Consider the following 17,705-nt stretch of genomic DNA (forward strand, 5'->3'; position numbering starts at 1 on the left):
TGACAGCACAGGGCGATTTCTCAGAAACCCGCCAGGGATTCCAGCAGGACTTCTGGTTTTTCTTTTTGGATTTTCTACTTTTTTCTTTTTTTTTTTTTTTTGAGATAGGGTTTCGCTCTGTCACCCAGGCTGGAGTGCAGTGGTGCAATCTCGGCTCACTGCAACCTCTGCCTCCCAGGTTCAAGCGATTCTCCTGACTCAGCCTCCCCAGTAGCTGGGATTACAGGCGTGCACCACCACACCCGGCGAATGTTTTGTATTTTTAGAAGAGACAGGGTTTCACCATGTTGGTCAGGCTGGATGTGAACTTCGGACCAACCTCAGGTGATCCACCCATCTTGGCCTCCCAAAGGGCTCGGATTACAGGTGTGAGTCACCGCATTTGGCCTCTGTTTTCTTTTATTTAGAGGCAGGGTTTTACTCTGTCAGTCTAGGCTGGAGTACAGTGTGGCATGATCATAGCTCACTGCAACTTCTAGGCTCAAGCAATCCTCCAGCCTCAGCCCCAAGTAGCTGGGACCACAGGCACTCACTGCCACACCCACTCGGCGAATTAAATTTTTTTTTTTTTTGTAGAGACAGGGTCTTGTTATGTTGCTAGGGTTGGTCTCCAACTCCTGAGCTCAAGTGATCCTCCAGCTTCAGCCTCCCAAAGTGCTGGGATCACAGGCAGGAGCCACCGCGCCCAGCCAAGATTGATTTTCTTTTTTTTTTTTTTTGAGGCAGAGTCTCGCTCTGTCACCCGGGCTGGAGTGCAGTGGCCGGATCTCAGCTCACTGCAAGCTCCGCCTCCCGGGTTTACGCCATTCTCCTGCCTCAGCCTCCTGAGTAGCTGGGACTACAGGCGCCCGCCACCTCACCTGGCTAGTTTTTGTATTTTTAGTAGAGACGAGGTTTCACTGTGTTAGCCAGGACGGTCTCGATCTCCTGACCTCGTGCTCGTCTCGGCCTCCCAAAGTGCTGGGATTACAGGCTTGAGCCACTGCACCCAGCCAAGACTGATTTTCTTACTCTCCAAAGCGTCAGCATTTTGAAATTTCTTTTATGAAAGTGGGGGCAAGAATCAGGGTGAAAATGAGTGTAAACAAAGCCCACCCTGAGGTCAGCACCCACTGGAGGCGGCCAGCAGAATGGCCTCAGATGTCCCTGCACCTGGCCCAGGAGCCCAGGACAGAGGTCAAATCTAGGCCCCTTGGTCTGGCTGAATTCATCAGGCAAGATTTGAAAACAAGAAAACCTCTAGAACAAGAAACAATCATGTCTGCAGCAGAGATACGGCACTGTGGCCCCATGGCCATGGCAATTGTGAGCACCAAGAGAATGAGTTACAGAAATATCTCCAATACAAAGACACGCGTCTCCTGGACAGTGGACAGTCGCTGGGACACACACACACACACACACACACACACACACACACACACACACACACACCCTTCAAGGCTCACACAACCTAACAGCCTTAAATACCTGAAGAAACAGAATCATGACATTAAGTCAGCAGAGGGAGAGGTAGGCCGAAGCAGCAGGAGGCCAATTTTATATCCCACGGAGTTTAAAAAGAATGAATCCCCAGGTGGGGAGAAAGCCACTGACTTAGGAGAGTTCTTGGCTCAGCCAACCACTGCGGTTATCTACACGTTTTACAAAGGCACGGAAGTGGAGACGGGCTGCACTCACGACCCTCCCCAGGGCCCACACAGCTGGACACGGTGGCCTCTTCCTTTTTCCCTTCTGGCCTTGGTGGAATTCCTACCACTGTGGCCTCTGCCTTTGGGACAATGCCTTCATGCTTATCCCTGGGTCAAGGATGGAGTCTATTACCATTTCCCAGGGGAAATTCCAAGGACCAGCCCAGCCTCATCTTATGTTTACCCCAAAGGAAGGTGATCTGGAAAGCCTGTAAACACATGCTCTGAGTGGCTGAGTGGTGTCACCAAGCTGCTTTTGTGCAAGGCTGAAGCACAGATAAGGGGGCAGGCGGTTGGCCGGAGGCCTGAACTGGGGAGAGACCCCTGCAGGCCTGCAGGAGCCAAGGAGAACCTCCAACTGGATCTAAACTTTGGGGACAGCCTAGTGTGACCCTCTTCACACGGCTCCCAGGCTCCCTCAAAGCCCTTCCCAGGCCCTGCAGGCAGAGAGGGAGGGTGAAGAGAGGCAGAGAGGGCAGAGGTCGCCTGAAAGCCTGGGCTCCGAACTCCTCAGCAGAGCTTTAAAGTGCGTTCTTTCCACGAGGAGGTACCCTCGGCCGGGCTTCCTGAGTGCTGGAGAGAGTGCCTGCCCCTGCAGCTCCCTGCAGAGGTAGCCAGAGAAGGGCAAGGACTGAGGCTGGGCCAACCTCCTGCTGCACGCTCAAAATGGCCCCCAGCCCAGCCACGCCTCCACCCAGCCCTGATCTGGGTAGATTCTTTGCTGTTGGATCTGAGAGATGCCTAGAGACAGCTCTGAGGGCTGACCACCGCAGAGTGCTGCCCGCCAACATTGTTTCCTTCTCCAAACACAAGACAGGACCGACTTTTGAGTGTGGGGGCATCCTTGGTCCGAGAACTGTCCTGGTTTGGGGAACCCAGCTGAAAGACATCAGACAAGAAGATGACAGGGTTGACAGCAGGACGTGGAGTCTGATCTTTCAGACACTAGAACTTCAGGGTTCTAAGCTCCCACTGGACACGCTTGACCTGTCAACAGCTGCAGCTGGAGACAAGTAGAGAAGAATGGCAGAAGGGCCATGGTGGTGAGCTGACATCCGAGAAAGTCCCAGGCTGAGTCCCTGTGGATCCTGCAACGTCAGGTGGAGCTAAAAGGGGACAGATGAAACACGCCCAGCAGGGCCTGTCAGCCAGAGCAGCCACTGTGCATCACACACTTCCATTCTGGTCCTGTGTGTCCCACATCCACCTTTCTGCACACATGTGTCCTGGAGGCTCTGTGAAGAAGGCACTTCCGCCTGGCAGCCTGCCATGCATAAGCCTGAATAGAAGCCCAAGTCCATCCACAAGGGCCAGGCATTGTCAAGAGTTGAGGGGAGAAAGAAAGATGCCTTCTGACTGCCCCACGGGCAGGCCAGAGAGTGGAGCAGAGCATCAGGCAGAGGCATGCATGTGGACAGGACGTGGCAGGAGGGACAAGGCTGGACCTCAGGACAGGAGCAGGCCCTGTCACCCTCATCCCATCGCTTCCGCTCACCGGCGCCGGGCCTGGCAGGCCACCAGCAGGGCAGGACCAGCACGGCCAGCACTTCCCTTTTGTCTGGGCTGCCCCAAGGGCAGAAAAGGTTGGTGAATGAGGTCACTGAGTGAGAGTTCACAGCAAGGGGTTCCCAAAGGCGGGCTATTGCTGTCAGCAGGCCCCGAACCTGCTTCAGACCTGAGCATGGCCTCCCGACACCACGGTGGGCCAGTAGAGTTGGAGAGAGGCCCCAAGGCTGAGCGTCAGGAAGGGCTGGGGGGGCGCAGCCCACTCTCCATGAGCAGGGAAGGGTCTCCTGGCATCTCATGCGGCTGCATGCCAGCTAAGCAGCTAGGACTCTCCCAATCTTTTGCCGATCCTGGTGACGGCCTTGGATGCCTGCTCCGGCAGCTGTGCCGGGTCTGTGAGGATGGAGGTGGAGGTGCTCAGCTGCCGCAGCGTGTTCAACACCACTGCAAGACAGAAAGGGTCAGACACGGGCAGTGACACAGAACCACTACACACCACACACCTGCTTTCGTACCTACAACCCATGTGGGAATGCTCAGACATGGGGCAAGTGGCAGCCGCTCTGGACTGCAGGGAGGAGTGCTGGGGCCCTACACTGAGACCTGGGCACTCACCCCTCTGCCTCCAGAAGCCTCCCCAAATCCTAGCAGGAGCTGCTGTAGGCGGAGCATCCTATGCTGTTCCTGGTGCCACGGGGCTGCCAGCTGTTCTGATATTAAGCTTCTATAACCTTAACATACAGGATCATCTTTGCTTGTTATTATAAGAATTACATAAGAGGGCCGGGCGCGGTGGCTCAAGCCTGTAATCCCAGCACTTTGGGAGGCCGAGACGGGCGGATCACGAGGTCAGGAGATCGAGACCATCCTGGCTAACACCGTGAAACCCCGTCTCTACTAAAAAACACAAAAAACTAGCCGGGCGAGGTGGCGGGCGCCTGTAGTCCCAGCTACTCGGGAGGCTGAGGCAGGAGAATGGCATAAACCCGGGAGGCGGAGCTTGCAGTGAGCTGAGATCCGGCCACTGCACTCCAGCCTGGGTGACAGAGCAAGACTCCATCTCAAAAAAAAAAAAAAAAGAAAAAAAAGAATTACATAAGAAAACACACCTGAAGGCACCTGATACAGGGCCTGGCAAATAGTGGGCACTCAATCCATGCAAGCTGGGTCTGAGCAGGCTGGGAGACATGGGAGGGCAGGAGTCTCCCGCCCCCACTGGGTGCTCCTAACTGAGGGCCTCCTGGACAGCATTGTGCCCCTGCCCCGGCCCCACCTGGTTGCCTGCAGTGGAGTCTGGCAAACACTGTTCTCAGCCTGGGGCCGTCCTCCCTCTAAGACTAGCATGAAGCCCCCCACCCTGGCACTGCCCCACTCACTTGGCCTGAGGATGGGCAGGGAGCAGTGCTGGTCCAGCCAGGACAGCGCCGTCCGGTGCAGCTCCTCCAGGCTGCTGGTGGACACCATGCCCTTGAATGACTCAAACAGCGGCTTGATAATTATGCTGAACTGCAGTGTGTGGTTAAAGAAAAGGCAGGCACAGAGAGGGGCTGGGGACTGCAGACCTGAAGGTGGCCGGGCTGGCCTACTCCTTTCCCCCGGAGCTGGAAAGCACCTGGCCACAGATAATGGATCACTGGGGAAAAGGGGGAGAGATCTCTAGGCAAGGTATGTCTTCCACTTCACGAAAACACTCTGCTCTAACTGTATCTGGACAACAGGGCCGAACACCAAGCGGGCAGGGGGCAGGGACACAGAAGGTCTCTAGTCTGGAACAGGTCCTAGCACAACCACGTGATCAAAATGGTTCTTACATACAGGGGCAGGAACATCAGAAGCACAGAACAGGTGGAAAGGCAGAAGCCAACCGGGCACGGTGGCTCACGCCTGTAATCCCAGCACTTTGAGAGGCTGAAGTGGGTGGATCACTTGAGGTCAGGAGTTTGAGACTAGCCTGGCCAACTTGGTGAAACCCCGTCTCTACTAATAATACAAAAATTAGTCGGGCGTGGTGGTGGGTGCCTATAATCCCAGCTACTTGGGAGGCTGAGGCAGGAGAATCACTTGAACTCAGGAAGCGGAGGTTGCAGTGAGCCGAGATTGTGCCACTGCACCCCAGCCTGGGTGACAGAGCAAGACTCTGTTCTCAAAAATAATAATAAATAAAGGCAGGAGCCATCTGCCTGAAAGTGGTGTTTGCCTTCTGTGTTAAATGCAAAAATGCATGCCAGTCTCCTAGACCATCTTAGTGAAGGCCCGAGGCTGATTTCCTCTTGGACTTTGATCAGGACGGCGCCCACAGTTCCCCCACCCCAGCCTGATGATAGGGAGTGTGCCATTTCATCAAAGAGGCTCCAATTCATTCCAGATGCCACCCAGCTCTACTAATGACAGGGATCAGGACCAGGGCAGGCAGTAAAACAGCAACACAGGGAATCAGAGCTGGAGGCTGTCACCTGTTCATTTAAAAACTGCCTCTTATGGCCGGGCATGGTGGCTCACACCTAATAATCCCAGCACTTTGGGAGGCCAAGATGGCGGGGGGGATCACCTGAGGTCAGGAGTTCGAGGCCAGCATGGCCAACATGGTGAAACCCCATCTCCATTAAAAATACAAAAATTAGCCGGGCATAGTGGCATGAGCCTGTAGTTCCAGCTACTCAGGAGGCTGAGGCAGGAGGATCACTTGAGTCTGGGAAGGTGAAGGCTGCAGTGAGCTGTGACTGCACCACTACACTCCAGCTTGGGTGACAGAGTGAGACCCTGTCTCAGGGGGAAAAAAGATAACAAACAAAAACACCTGACGCTTCCTGCACACACAGGTGCTGTGCCTGCCCTGCCCGACAGCTGCAACTGGGATTCTCTCCTCCCACACGACTGTCACCTCTGTCAGACCCAAGCCTCAATGCCACGGCCCACCCAACACATGTGCTGTTTACTCAGAGGCAGAGCAGTGGCAGGGTGGGGAGTGACCAGGCAGGAACCACTCCCCGTAAGAGCCATGCTGCCACCTGGAAGGCCAAGTTCAGGGTGGCCTTGGCCCAAGAGTCCCCAGAGGTGGACAGAGGTGGACATGTTCTGTCAGGCTTCAGACTGGGCTCTGCCACTCGGTGGAGGGAGTCCTGTTTCCGCCTGTCACAGCAGGTGTGTCACTCACCCTCCCTGTGGCTTCAAGGACCAAGCTGGCTGCCAGGCTTTGTGGGACCACTCCTCCTTCCCCTGCACCTTCTGCAAGTGGCTCTAGCATTGTCCTGATTTCTTAAGGACCTAGAGAGCGAAGCCCACCGTTCTGCCTCCTTAGCCCTTCCTGCAAAGCACCCTGAAGCCCCATCAGCAGCTCCAGCCCACACAGCAGGCCAGGCTGGACCACTCTCCCCCGAGATAGACACTAGCACTGCCTGTCGTAAGGAGCTTGGTGACAGGCATTTAAAGAGTCTTTCTAAAGTAACTACAGTGCCAAGGTCTGTGGCTTCAGTGCATTGGCTGAGGGCAGGGAAGAGCAAAAAGAAAACCCAAAGATACGATCCAGAACTTCCAATTCTGCAAGGTCCGGCTTTTCACGTATTCATCAAACATGTCTCTCATGTGATCAAACTGGCGCCGGGTGACGGGGACTCCCGTGGCAGGGAGCAGCTGCTGGCAGGAGCTGAAATGACAGGAGCCGTGGGAGCTGTGGAGCAGCCAGTGGCCAATAAGGACCTTGGGACACAAGATGGACGGGCTGGCCCAGTGCCGTGCTGCAGCCAGGCACAGAGAAGAGAGGTCTGTGGTAGGAGGGCGACAAAGAGCAGAACTACTGCAGCAAAGAGGCATCGACCAGTGACGAGGCCACAGGGTCTCACCACCTCTGAGGCAGGCCCTGCATGGGGTTGGGGTGCCTGGTTGGAGCCCCAAGGCCCAGAAGCTCACATGATGGTGGCATTGAGCTCCTCGATCTCCTCCCGCAGCCGCCGGGCCTCCTCCTGCATCTGGCCCCTCTCCTGCTGCAGCTTGGTGATGTACTCCACGGTCTTCTGCAGTGTGATGGCGTGACTGGTCTGCAGAAGTGGCAGGTGGCTGGAGGCGGCACCCACAGCCAGCAGGCCTGCCACCAGCAATGACCATGCAGGGAGCATGTCTTGCCAGCTCCCCTGCCCTGCCACGGCCCACACTCTTGGCAACTCACCAGCTTGGAATTGTTGGAGATGAGGCTGTTGAGCATGTCGAAGCACATCTTGATGTTGAAGCGCCTTTTCTGCTCAGCTGAGATGTGCTTCATCTGACGGTTCTGCTGGAGAACCTGCTGGTCACTGAGACAGGCACACTGCCCACCCCTCCTTACCCACTACGCTGATGCTGGATGCCCAAGGGCCAGGGCTAGAGAGCTACGTGGGAGGAGGGCATGACAAGAAGCTGAAGGCTCCAATGAGGAGCCGCGGGGACAAGACGGGGAACCCTACAAAACCTGCTCCGCAGAATGGAGCACAGCCAGGGCTGGGAACCGCGGGGCTGCACGGTGCATCCCATGTGCTGCAAGCCCCGCCTTCCCCACCCAGCCCTGCCTCCTCCCCCAGCCCAGCCTTGGTGGTGGCCACACCCTTCCTGCAACTGATGCGGTACCTGCCACACTACGTGGACTCAGCATTGGTTCCCGGGCTTGGGGCCCACCCAGAAGCCTCCAGCGGGCCCACCGTCCCCACAGGGCTGGTTCGTGGGATGGGGCAAGGAGAAGCCCATTTCTGATCCACCCCTGCCTGGGCAGCTCTGGCTGGGTCTGAGGTCTCCATTCCAGACAGACACAGCTCCTTGATGTCCTTCTGCACTCCTCTCCCCTCCTCCCAAGGGAACCAAGACCCGAGAGAGACATGCGGTACCTTTAATGCAGCCACATTTTTGGGGTCGGATTTCCCTGAGCAGTTGTTCTGGGGAGACTGAGGACTGGGGCTCTGCTCCGATGCACATGGAGAGGCCTGCCCTGAGTTTGGGCAGTCCCGACCTGGTAAGGACAGACTCCTCTGAGGGATGGAGCCCTGGCCCCTCAAAGCCACCAAGAGGCAGTCCAGGGTCTCTGCAGGGTTATGAGGTGCTCGCTGCTACCCACGTGCTGTACTTGGTTCTTTAAACTGCACACACATGCTTCCTTAGATTTTTCTTATTCACTCCCCAGAAATTTTAAATTAATAACAACAACAAAAACACCCTTAACCCACACAGAACACGATGGAGCAACCCTGTGTGACGTGTTCCAGTCACTGGTGTCACTTTAGGAGATATTTCGCAGGTGGGCTCCTTATTATTATTATATTTTTAAATTAAAAAACATTGTTTATAGAGCCAAGGTCTCACTATATTGTCCAGGCTGGTCTCAATCTCCTGGGCTCAAGCGATCCACCTGCCTCAGCCTCCCAAAGTGCTGGGATTAGAGGAGTGAGTGACCGCGCTTGGCCCCAGGTGGACTCGGCCTTCTTGGCCCATCCCGCTTCACTGTAACAAATGCCTCAGCTTCCTTTCCTCTCTGTCGGATTATTTTCCCCAAACTCCCCGTGAGGCTGTACAGCAGGCTCTAAGTTCTGTGTTCTGAGACTCCGGAGACCAAGGCAATGAATGGTTGGCCCTAACCTCTCCCTCGATTATTTGAGGGGCCTAACTCCCAACTCTCCTGTGTTTCTGTCTTTCCAGACTGAAGAGTCCATATTCTCCAAAGCCTGTCCTTGGAAAAGGCCCCTGCTGGCCGAGCCCGCTAAGTCAGAGACCCTCCCTCATTCGTGTCTTCCTGAGGAGGAAGACAATTCTTCGCTCACAGAGTTCCAGGAGCAGCTACACCATGCTTTTGTTTGTTTAAAACAGAGTCTCGCTCTGTCGTCCAGGCTGGAGTGCAGTGACTCCATCTCAGCTCACTTCAACCTCCACCTCCTGGGTTCAAGTGATTCTCCCATCTCTGTCTCCTGAGTAGCTGGGACTACAGATGCATGCCACTACGCCCTGTTATTATTATTATAATCATTATTATTATCTGGTAGGGACAAAAATATTTTTATTTTTTGCCATGTTGGTCGGGCTGGTCTTGAACTCCTGACCTCAAGTGATCCACTTGCTTTAGCCTCCCAGTGTTGGGCGTACAGGCATGAGCTACCGCACCCGGCCTACACCATGCTTTTATTTAAGAAAAGAGGCCATTTCCATTTCCCTTCCTGGCACGGCAGGCATTTGAGGGAAGGGGCCCCATCTGCTTACACCCTCTACCAGCAGCACAGCCTCAGGCAAACCATTCATCCCTGACCTGGCCTGCTGGCTCCTCAGATGTCCCTGGGCAAAATCAGTCCTGCTCTGACTGTCTCACCCCTGGATGGCCCAAGAGTGGGCATGGGGCACAGACCTGTAGTGCTGAGATTGAGACCTGCTGGGGAAGGCCATGTTGGTGCCCAGATGAGGCTGGGTGGCTTCTGTGGCCACAGCAACCCCAGGCTGAAGTTCCCAGAGACAGGAACCCCAGGGCTCCTCAATCCCTTCTCTGGGTGAGAACAGCAGCTAGTGCCAGGCCTTCGTGGGCAATCAGCAGGGACTCCCTGAGCACACTGGTCACCTACGCTGCCACATGCCCACTACTTTTCGCCCTGCCAGTGCCACCACAGGTCATCCTGCCACCCACAGAGCATGTTCCCAGACTGTGTTATCGGCAGGTTTACAAGACCTCACTGTGTGTCCTAAGCCCAGGCTCCGTCCTGAGGACCCAGGAAGCGCCTCCCATGATCCACAGCAGGCCCAGTTACTTCCCTTGTGATGTCCCAACCATCCTGCTGAGTGAACACTCACTGGGCCCTGTGACAGTGACCTGGGGGCTGCCCCCATGCAGCTGGACCTGCTCGCCCTTCCCCAGCGGGTCTTGCGCTGTGCTCGGGAAGAGCCGGGAGATGGGGGCGGGCGGGCTGTTCGTGCCATGGCCGAGATCTGTCACCAGGATGCTGCTGTGGAACTCCGGGACCCCAGGAGCCTGCAGTGACATGAGAGAGAGGTCACCCCCGACCGCTGATGCACAGCAGGGCGGCACACCCGTCGTCTCAGGTGAGGGCTGCCCAAGAACAGGGTGCTCCACGTGAGAAGGACACTGTGGGCCTGTCCAGGGCCCTCCTCACCCTGGCGATGGCAGCAGGTGCGATAACCACGTTGGACTGGGACACCGTGGAGGCCAACATCCCTTCTCTCTTCAGAGGCCCTGACGTCATGATCACTGCTTGTGGCTGGCCTGAAAAGGCAGCTGTCAGGACAAGGAGGAGGTTCAGGTGCAGCCCTGGACCACAGGGCTTGGCCCACCCTGCAGAGGCTGCCTCTCTGTCAGTGAGACAGCTTGTTTCCAATCACAGGGGACAAGAAGACGAAGCCACCAAGGCACCTAAAACTTTGTGTGACTTCTTGAAGGAGATATGTTATAGACCCAGTAAAGAGATAACCAGGACCATGTGTTTTCACACTGCAGGTTGTGACTAACTTTAAAAAAAGATAGAGAGGCTGGGTGCTGTGGCTCACACCTGTAATCCCAGCATTTTGGGAGGCTGAGGTGGGCGGATCACCTGAGGTCAGGAGTTTGAGATCAGCCTGGCCAACATGGTGAAACCCCGTCTCTACTAAAAACACAAAAGTAGCCAGGTGTGGCGGCACATGCCTATAATCCCAGCTACTTAGGAGGCTGAGATAGGACAATCACTTGAATCCGGGAGGTGGAGGTTGCAGTGAGCCAAGATTGCAGCATTGCACTCCAGTCAGGGCGACAACAGTGAAACTCTATCTCAAAAAAAAAAAAAAGAAAAAAAAAAGATAGAGAATAGAGACTGGGTGCGGTGGCTCACACCTGTAATCCTAGCACTTTGGGAGGCCGAGGTGGGCAGATCACCTGAGATCAGGAGTTCGAGACCAGTCTGGCCAACATGATGAAACCTCATCTCTACTAAAAATAAAAAAAATAGACTGGGCGTGGTAGCTCATGCCTGTAATCCCAGCGCTTTGGGAGGCCAAGGAGGGTGAATCACAAGGTCAGGAGTTCAAGACCAGCCTGGCCAACCTGGTGAAGCCCTGTCTCTACTAAAAATACAAAAAATTAGCTGGACGTAGTGATGGGTGTCTATAATCCCAGCTACTCAGGAGGCTGAGGCAGTAGAATCGCTTGAACCCGGGAGACGGAGGTTGCAGTGAGTCAAGATCACACCACTGCACTAGAGCTGGGCGACAGAGTGAGACTCTGTCTCAAAAAACAAACAAAAACTAGCCGAGTATGGTGGCACACACCTGTAATACCAGCTACTCGGGAGGCTGAGGCAGGAGAATCGCTTGAACCCGGGACGGGGAGGTTGCAGTGAGCCAAGATTATGCCACTGCACTCCAGCCTGGGTGACAGAGCAAGACTCTGTCTCAAAAAAAAAAACAAACAAAAAACCAAAAAAAGATAGAGCATAGAAAATGGACTAGATCATGGACATGTATTATTTAATGCCACTTTTGTTTCATTTAAGTGGTTGTGTGTGCATGCGCGCACACGTGCACACCAGGGTTGGGGTGGTGGTCACAAGTTTGAAAGCCTTTGGGATGGGAAAACATCCCTCTGCTCTGGGTCGGGGGGAGCCCCACACTGAGTTCCCCCACCTGGCTCACCTGGGGCAATGCAGGTGTTCTTCAACACCAAGGACACGGGCTCTGGTTTGGGAGCAGGCACTATTTTGTGGGGCTGCTTAGGCCTGCCCCCAGTCAAGGATACAGGTTTGGGGTGCACAAAAGTTAACCGTGGCTGGGGAGGCCGGGGGACAGGAGACAGTGCCAGTCCACAGGGGGCCACTGACGGGGCAGGGTGACGGGTGGTGATCACAAGGCCCTGACTCTGGCTGAAGGTGGTGGCGGAGGCGTCATGGGTGAGGGTGGCGGAGGCCGTGTGGGTGATGACAGACGGCACTTTGCTGACTCCAGCAAACTTCTGTGGCTGGTGGAAGGTGGGTGGAGCTGGGGGTTTCAGGGCAGTGGCAGGAGGAGGAACTAACGGTAACACAGGGGAGACGGGTGGTGGGGCGGGGCTGGGAGACAGCAGGGGCATGGTGAAGACGGGGAGGAAGGGCTGCGGGACACTCAGTGGTGCCTCTGATGGACCGAAGTCCGTGGGCTGGATAAACGGGTCCTCAGCCCGGGAGGTGTGTTCACAGCACTGCCCGTCCACGTGAGCCAGGGGCGGGGCGGTAGGGGGCACGATGAGGCTGTCAGGCAGGCTCACGGTGGGGAGGGCGGTGGTCTGCAGGACGCTCTCCTGAAAAAGGAAGAGAGGAACCAGGAAGCAACACTGGGGTCAGACAATTCCTTTCTAGCGCTGCACACTGCCAAGTCCAACTACACCGGCCAGGTGCTAGGACAGAGGGACAAAGGCCATGTCTCTATGCCCACGGCTGCTGATCTGGGGACAGGGATTTGTGTTTCCCTGCGTGTCTGTGGGGGTCTTGTTTCCATTAAAAACTAAGTAATTCAGAGCTCAGATAAGGCAACGGCCCTCACACAGCTGGCTAGCAGCCTGGGAATATCTTGTTTCTGGAGTCCTGCAGAGTCTCCCAAAGTCTCTGCCATCTTCTGTTACTGAGCAGAGGCAGCCTGGACTGCAGCTGCTCAGGGCTCCCCGAGGACAATTTCACGTGTCAACTGGTCATCAGGCCACCTCTTCCTAAATGAGAAAAGCTACGAGGAATGGTTCAGATCCCAGTCTCTGCAGTAGAAATTCTTCCTGGAGCCTGTTTGAAGATGATGCCAGCTTACTAGTATATAACTGGTCATGGGCATAAGCATGAGGGCTCCATAAGGACAAAGAATGATACCTCGCTGAGCTCTGTAGCCCAAGCACTTGTAAGCAACTTTTTGGATTGCTTAGTAAAACGTGAAAGAAATATATAGAAGTTATTTTTATTAGTAATCATTGCTTTTCTTCTCTGTCTAGCTAATTCCATGTTAATTAGTCGGAGCAGAGCTAGCTGCACATAGGTTACCAGGCACTCAGGCAGGAGCACACCTGGACCGACAGAGTCTCCCACCCCATGGGTGCTGAAGGATGCTGTCAGAGGGCTGGAATCGTGCCTCTGCACATTAGCACTGGTCTAGCACCGCTTGGCGCTTTGCTGGTGACTGTGTGGCTATGTCATTAGACTTGCTCCGGCAGCAAACCTTTGATGAGTAGCCCTGTGCTTGCCAGCCCCTTCCCCCACCCATCCCCCAGCTTCCTCTACCTGTGCAGGTGGGTTGTTGGGATCTGGTATAGGTGCTGAGGCAGATGCAGGTAGCATGGAGCCAAAAATGGAGCGGCTAGAAGAGAAGAGGTCTGAAAAACAACAGCAGGGGTCTTCTGAGCTCAGTGTGCCCAGCATTTGCTGGAATCAAGACTCAAACAGGGCCAGGCATGGTGGCTCATGCCTATAATCCCAGCACTTTGGGAGGCCAAGGTGGGCAGATCATGAGGTCAAGAGATCGAGACCACCCTGGCCAACATGGTGAAACCCCATCTCTACTAAAAATACAAAAATTAGCCGGGCGTGGTGGCACATGCCTGTAGTCCCAGTTACTCAGAAGGTTGAGGCAGGAGAATGGCTTGAACCCAGGAAGCAGAGGTTGCAATGAGCCAAGATTGCACCACTGCACTCCAGCCTGACGACAGAGTGAGACTCCCATCTCAAAAAACAAACAAAAAATGGTGCCAACCACCATGCCTGGTTGGTGCCACCAGTGGTCCCAACTACACGGGAGGCTGAGGCAGGAGGATCGCTTAAACCCAGGAGTACCCAGGAGTTAGAGGGTGCAGTGAGCTGTGTTCTTGCCACTGTACTCCAGCCTGGGCTACAGAGCCAGGCTCTGTCTCAAAATAACAAAGACTAAAACAGGCTAGGTGTGATGGCTTGGGAAGCAGAGGCAGGAGGACCACCTGGGCAACATAGGAGACCCCATCTTTACAAAAAATGAAGAAATGAACTGGGTGTGGTTGTGTGTGCCTGTAGTCCCAGGTGCTCAGGAGGCTGAGGAGGATGGATCACTTGAGCCCGTGGTTCAGGGCTGCAGTGAACCACTCAGGTACTCAGGAGGCTGAGGTGGGAGGATCACTTGAGCCAAGGAGTTCAGGGCTGCAGTGAACCATGATTGAGCCACTGCATTCTAGCCTGGGTGACAGCGCAAGACTCTGTCTCTAAAAAAAAAAAAAAGACTCAAACAAATCAAGGACTAAACCCCTGAAGCCCACGGATGGCCCATGGGGTGCCATGGCCAGAGGCATTACCCTTAGAGACACCTTTTTTTTCTGTAGAAAGGGGGCTCTGGTTGGAACCACACATGTTGGCAACTATCCTGGGCTCTGAAACACTCCCAGGTCTGGCGTTTCTGCTGCTCTCACAACAGCAGGGGCTCAAGGACCCATCTAACTGCAGGGCCTTGGCAGTGAGCTGACCGTGTTTTCAGCGCCCTCTGCTGCTTCGAGGGAGAACTGCTTACAGTCACGGCTAAACCCAGGACCAATTTCCTTGCTGAACAATGTCCCAGAAAAGCTTCCCAGACCTTGCAGTTACTACAAAAAACAGTTCAGTTTTTTAAAAAAAATTCTGTGCTCACCCCCTTGCCCATTCTAACAAGTCTCGCTCTTAAAGGAAGGCAGCGATCTGCTCTGTGCTGGGCTGGGGGAGATGCAGGCAGCCGCGCGCTGTCTGCCTCTGGTCCTCACCCTGGAAAGGCTCGAAGGTGTCCATGAAGTCCAGGTTAGGCTGCAAAGGAATCAGTCCCGGCTGGATCATGTCTGCGTTTCCCAGATGTGCTGCAAGAATCACAGAGAGAGGAACCATTTTGTCTTCTCAGACAATGTTGCAGGAACGTAAAAAAGGCCTGGAACAGACCTTCCTGGCCCTGCTCACATTCTAGAGTCTTCCAAGGAGCTGGCTGGGATTTCTACCTTCTCGTGGGTTTGTGGCCATTTCGAACCCTCAGAAGGCAGGAAAGTGTTTTTGGCAGGAAGGTAAAATTGAGTCTCAGGGAATGGACACCCCAGGAAGCTGTGAAGAGCTCAACAGAGAACAGAGACTTCCCCCAACACTGTTCTCATTTTCAATCTTAGGGCTCTTCCCTGAGGGGTTAACTGGAAGACTGAATGCCACCAAGGTGAGGGCTCACACCCGGGAGTGCTTCCGATTTTCTTTAGTATGAGTCACGGCCCGGCTGCCTTGGCTTAGGCATGGCACATGTCCCCCGTGAAGGGAACAGCATCTGAAATGTGCCAATGACTCAGACTAGACCCTGCTGCTATCCTCCCACCATGGCACTATGGGAATGGCAGCTGCCCAGTAGGCCCACTCTGCAGACCCACCCACTTGGTACGTGCAGCCTGGATGTCAAATGAGGCCAGCCATCATTCCCTTCCTTTTACTGCCTGCCCCCAACCGTGATGCGCAGCAGCTCAGAGACGGCCCTGAAGGAACCCTGGCCCAGAGGAGGCCTGGCAGAGAAGGAAGCGGCTGGCTGTTCAAAGCCCAAGGCCCTGGTTTGGGTTACCTATTTCCCGGGGATTGGGCCAGGCCACCGGCTGGTGTGAAGAAAGCGTGGAGAAGAGGGTGTCGCTGAATTCCGACATGAGCATGTCTGTGTCCAGCAGGGGGTCCTCCTCCATGGGGACAGGGGTCTTCCATCCATCCCCGTGCTTGTGCCAATATAGCATGTCATCGTCCTAACACAACACCAACATGGGGGAGGAAGCGTCAAAGAGTAACAAACAGTAGGACGAAGAATTCCCACACCTGTCACCTGGGGAAATTCGTCACAGGGCTGCTCCGTGAAAGTGAGGCAGTAGGGTGGAGGCATTCGGAGAGTGGCTCCCTCCAGCCCACCCAGGAGAGAGAGCTGGACTGCTTCTTGAGCCATTCCTGAGACTCCAGGGAGGGCCCATGGCCTGCCACCTTTTGCAGGTCTCCCCGGTGGGCCACCGAAGTCCCTGCTGTCCCGTGTCAAAGTGGAGGTCCTCAGAGCTCCCAGGCTCACCCACCTGGACCAGGCTGGAGAGGTCCTCATCCTTGTGCTGCTGTAGCTGTGGCAAAGGGACAGGACACGGCGGTCACCAATGGCCCTAGGAGGGCCCAAGGGCTCTAGAATATACAGAACTCTTGGGGAGGCAGGCAGGGGTCCTGCTCACACAATCCCCAGGCCGATGCCTGCACAAGGAAGACTCCCACCCAAAGCACAGATGGGGAAACTGAGAGCAAAGATGACCTGACTGAGGCAGGCCATCGCCTGGGCTAGTCTGGCACACTGGGCCCCAGATTTACTGCTTGATGCTCCACATCCAGGTGGGGCGGCTGTGGAGCCTATAGCCTTGGCCAGGGCTCTGAACCAGGGACTCTGCCGGCTCCCTCCCTAGGCGGGCTGCCTGAACACTCCAGCCAGATACCCTTTTCTTGAAGTAGGTTCTCCACTTGTGATACTCCCGGATCACAATCTCGATGCGGCTCTTCCAGTACTTCCCTTCCGTGGTGATGGCCTAGGACAGGGACAGAGGCCAGAGTGAAAAGAGGGGGCTCTGCTTGATCAGTAAAGCTCAACTGGTATACCGAGAAGTATCCGGCACTACAATCAGGCCTCAGGCAATCCAGCTGGAAACCCCACGGTGGCTACCACATCACTCAGAAAGTACGTCCCAATTCTTCTGTGCCACAGCAGGCCCTCTAGCTAACAATGCGCTTTCATCTCAAGACCTAAGGTAGCCAAAGGCCTTGGGGGCACGGTCCTGAGGCTCTGACCAGGAGGACAGGGTGAAAGCAAAACGCTCCAGCAGAGGAAGCAGCAGGGGAACGCTGCAGAAACTCCCAAGCCCCCCATAAATGCTCCTTCCCCACAGCCTCTGCCACATTCAAAGAGCAAAAATGAACAGTCAGTTCCAGGAAGTTTCAGGTGGAATGTGCCCTCCAGGAGCCTCTCATCCAACCTTTGCGTGATGCCAGTGTGGATGCCTGGCATGACAGCCTCCGAGCTCTAGAGGTAAGGAGCCCCAGCGCCCGGGGCTGCCTCACTTTCTGATCTCAAGGCCCAAATCACCTCACCTACAAACACTGTGTGTGTCCCCGACAGCGACAGCGACAGCGAAGATGCTTTTCTGTTAAAAAGAACTGATTACAATATTGCCATACCTAACAAAATGATATCCCTTGATACTGTCTAATACCAGATTATACCTGACTGTCTCAAAACTGTCTTTCATTAGCTTACCTTCTAAATTCCCCCTTTATCGTTAACAGTGAGACATGCCTAGACAAAATTAAAGCAACGCAGAAGAGTATGCAGTGAAGAAAACATCTCCCCCTCATCTGGCAACCCTAATCCTACTCCCCAGAGGTTCCTGAAGTCTCTTAATAAAGACACTTCTGTATATTTTTCTAGATACTTCCTGTGCATGTATAATCACACATAGACACACACTTTAAAAATTAACAGAAAAGATATTAACCCCCTCAGTCCCTGGGCCAATCCCTCTGAGAAGGGGGAGGCTCTGCAGCC

At 54.8% G+C, this 17,705-nt stretch overlaps 1 protein-coding gene across 2 annotated transcripts in view; it reads right to left on the reverse strand.

Annotated features, from left to right (window-relative positions):
- Nucleotides 1-882: 882 nt before the first annotated feature.
- Nucleotides 883-17,705, reverse strand: part of MLXIP (MLX interacting protein) — a 67,205-nt gene continuing 50,382 nt past the window's right edge. Inside the window, exons 4-17 of one of the 2 annotated variants that reach the window (XM_030938652.1) lie at nucleotides 16,603-16,692; nucleotides 16,201-16,242; nucleotides 15,714-15,885; nucleotides 14,893-14,982; nucleotides 13,418-13,509; nucleotides 11,817-12,456; nucleotides 10,307-10,428; nucleotides 9,987-10,164; nucleotides 8,048-8,169; nucleotides 7,360-7,473; nucleotides 7,104-7,231; nucleotides 6,717-6,840; nucleotides 4,574-4,703; nucleotides 883-3,641 (exon numbers count right to left, since the gene is read on the reverse strand). In XM_030938652.1, coding sequence (XP_030794512.1) covers nucleotides 3,520-3,641; nucleotides 4,574-4,703; nucleotides 6,717-6,840; nucleotides 7,104-7,231; nucleotides 7,360-7,473; nucleotides 8,048-8,169; nucleotides 9,987-10,164; nucleotides 10,307-10,428; nucleotides 11,817-12,456; nucleotides 13,418-13,509; nucleotides 14,893-14,982; nucleotides 15,714-15,885; nucleotides 16,201-16,242; nucleotides 16,603-16,692 — 2,166 coding nt within the window. In that variant the 3' untranslated portion in view covers nucleotides 883-3,519. The remainder of the gene's footprint in view (nucleotides 3,642-4,573; nucleotides 4,704-6,716; nucleotides 6,841-7,103; nucleotides 7,232-7,359; nucleotides 7,474-8,047; nucleotides 8,170-9,986; nucleotides 10,165-10,306; nucleotides 10,429-11,816; nucleotides 12,457-13,417; nucleotides 13,510-14,892; nucleotides 14,983-15,713; nucleotides 15,886-16,200; nucleotides 16,243-16,602; nucleotides 16,693-17,705) is intronic. The other variant, XM_010368436.2, reaches the window with a different exon arrangement.

This window comes from Rhinopithecus roxellana, chromosome 10 (assembly GCF_007565055.1).
Source record: "Rhinopithecus roxellana isolate Shanxi Qingling chromosome 10, ASM756505v1, whole genome shotgun sequence".
NCBI lineage: Eukaryota > Metazoa > Chordata > Mammalia > Primates > Cercopithecidae > Rhinopithecus > Rhinopithecus roxellana.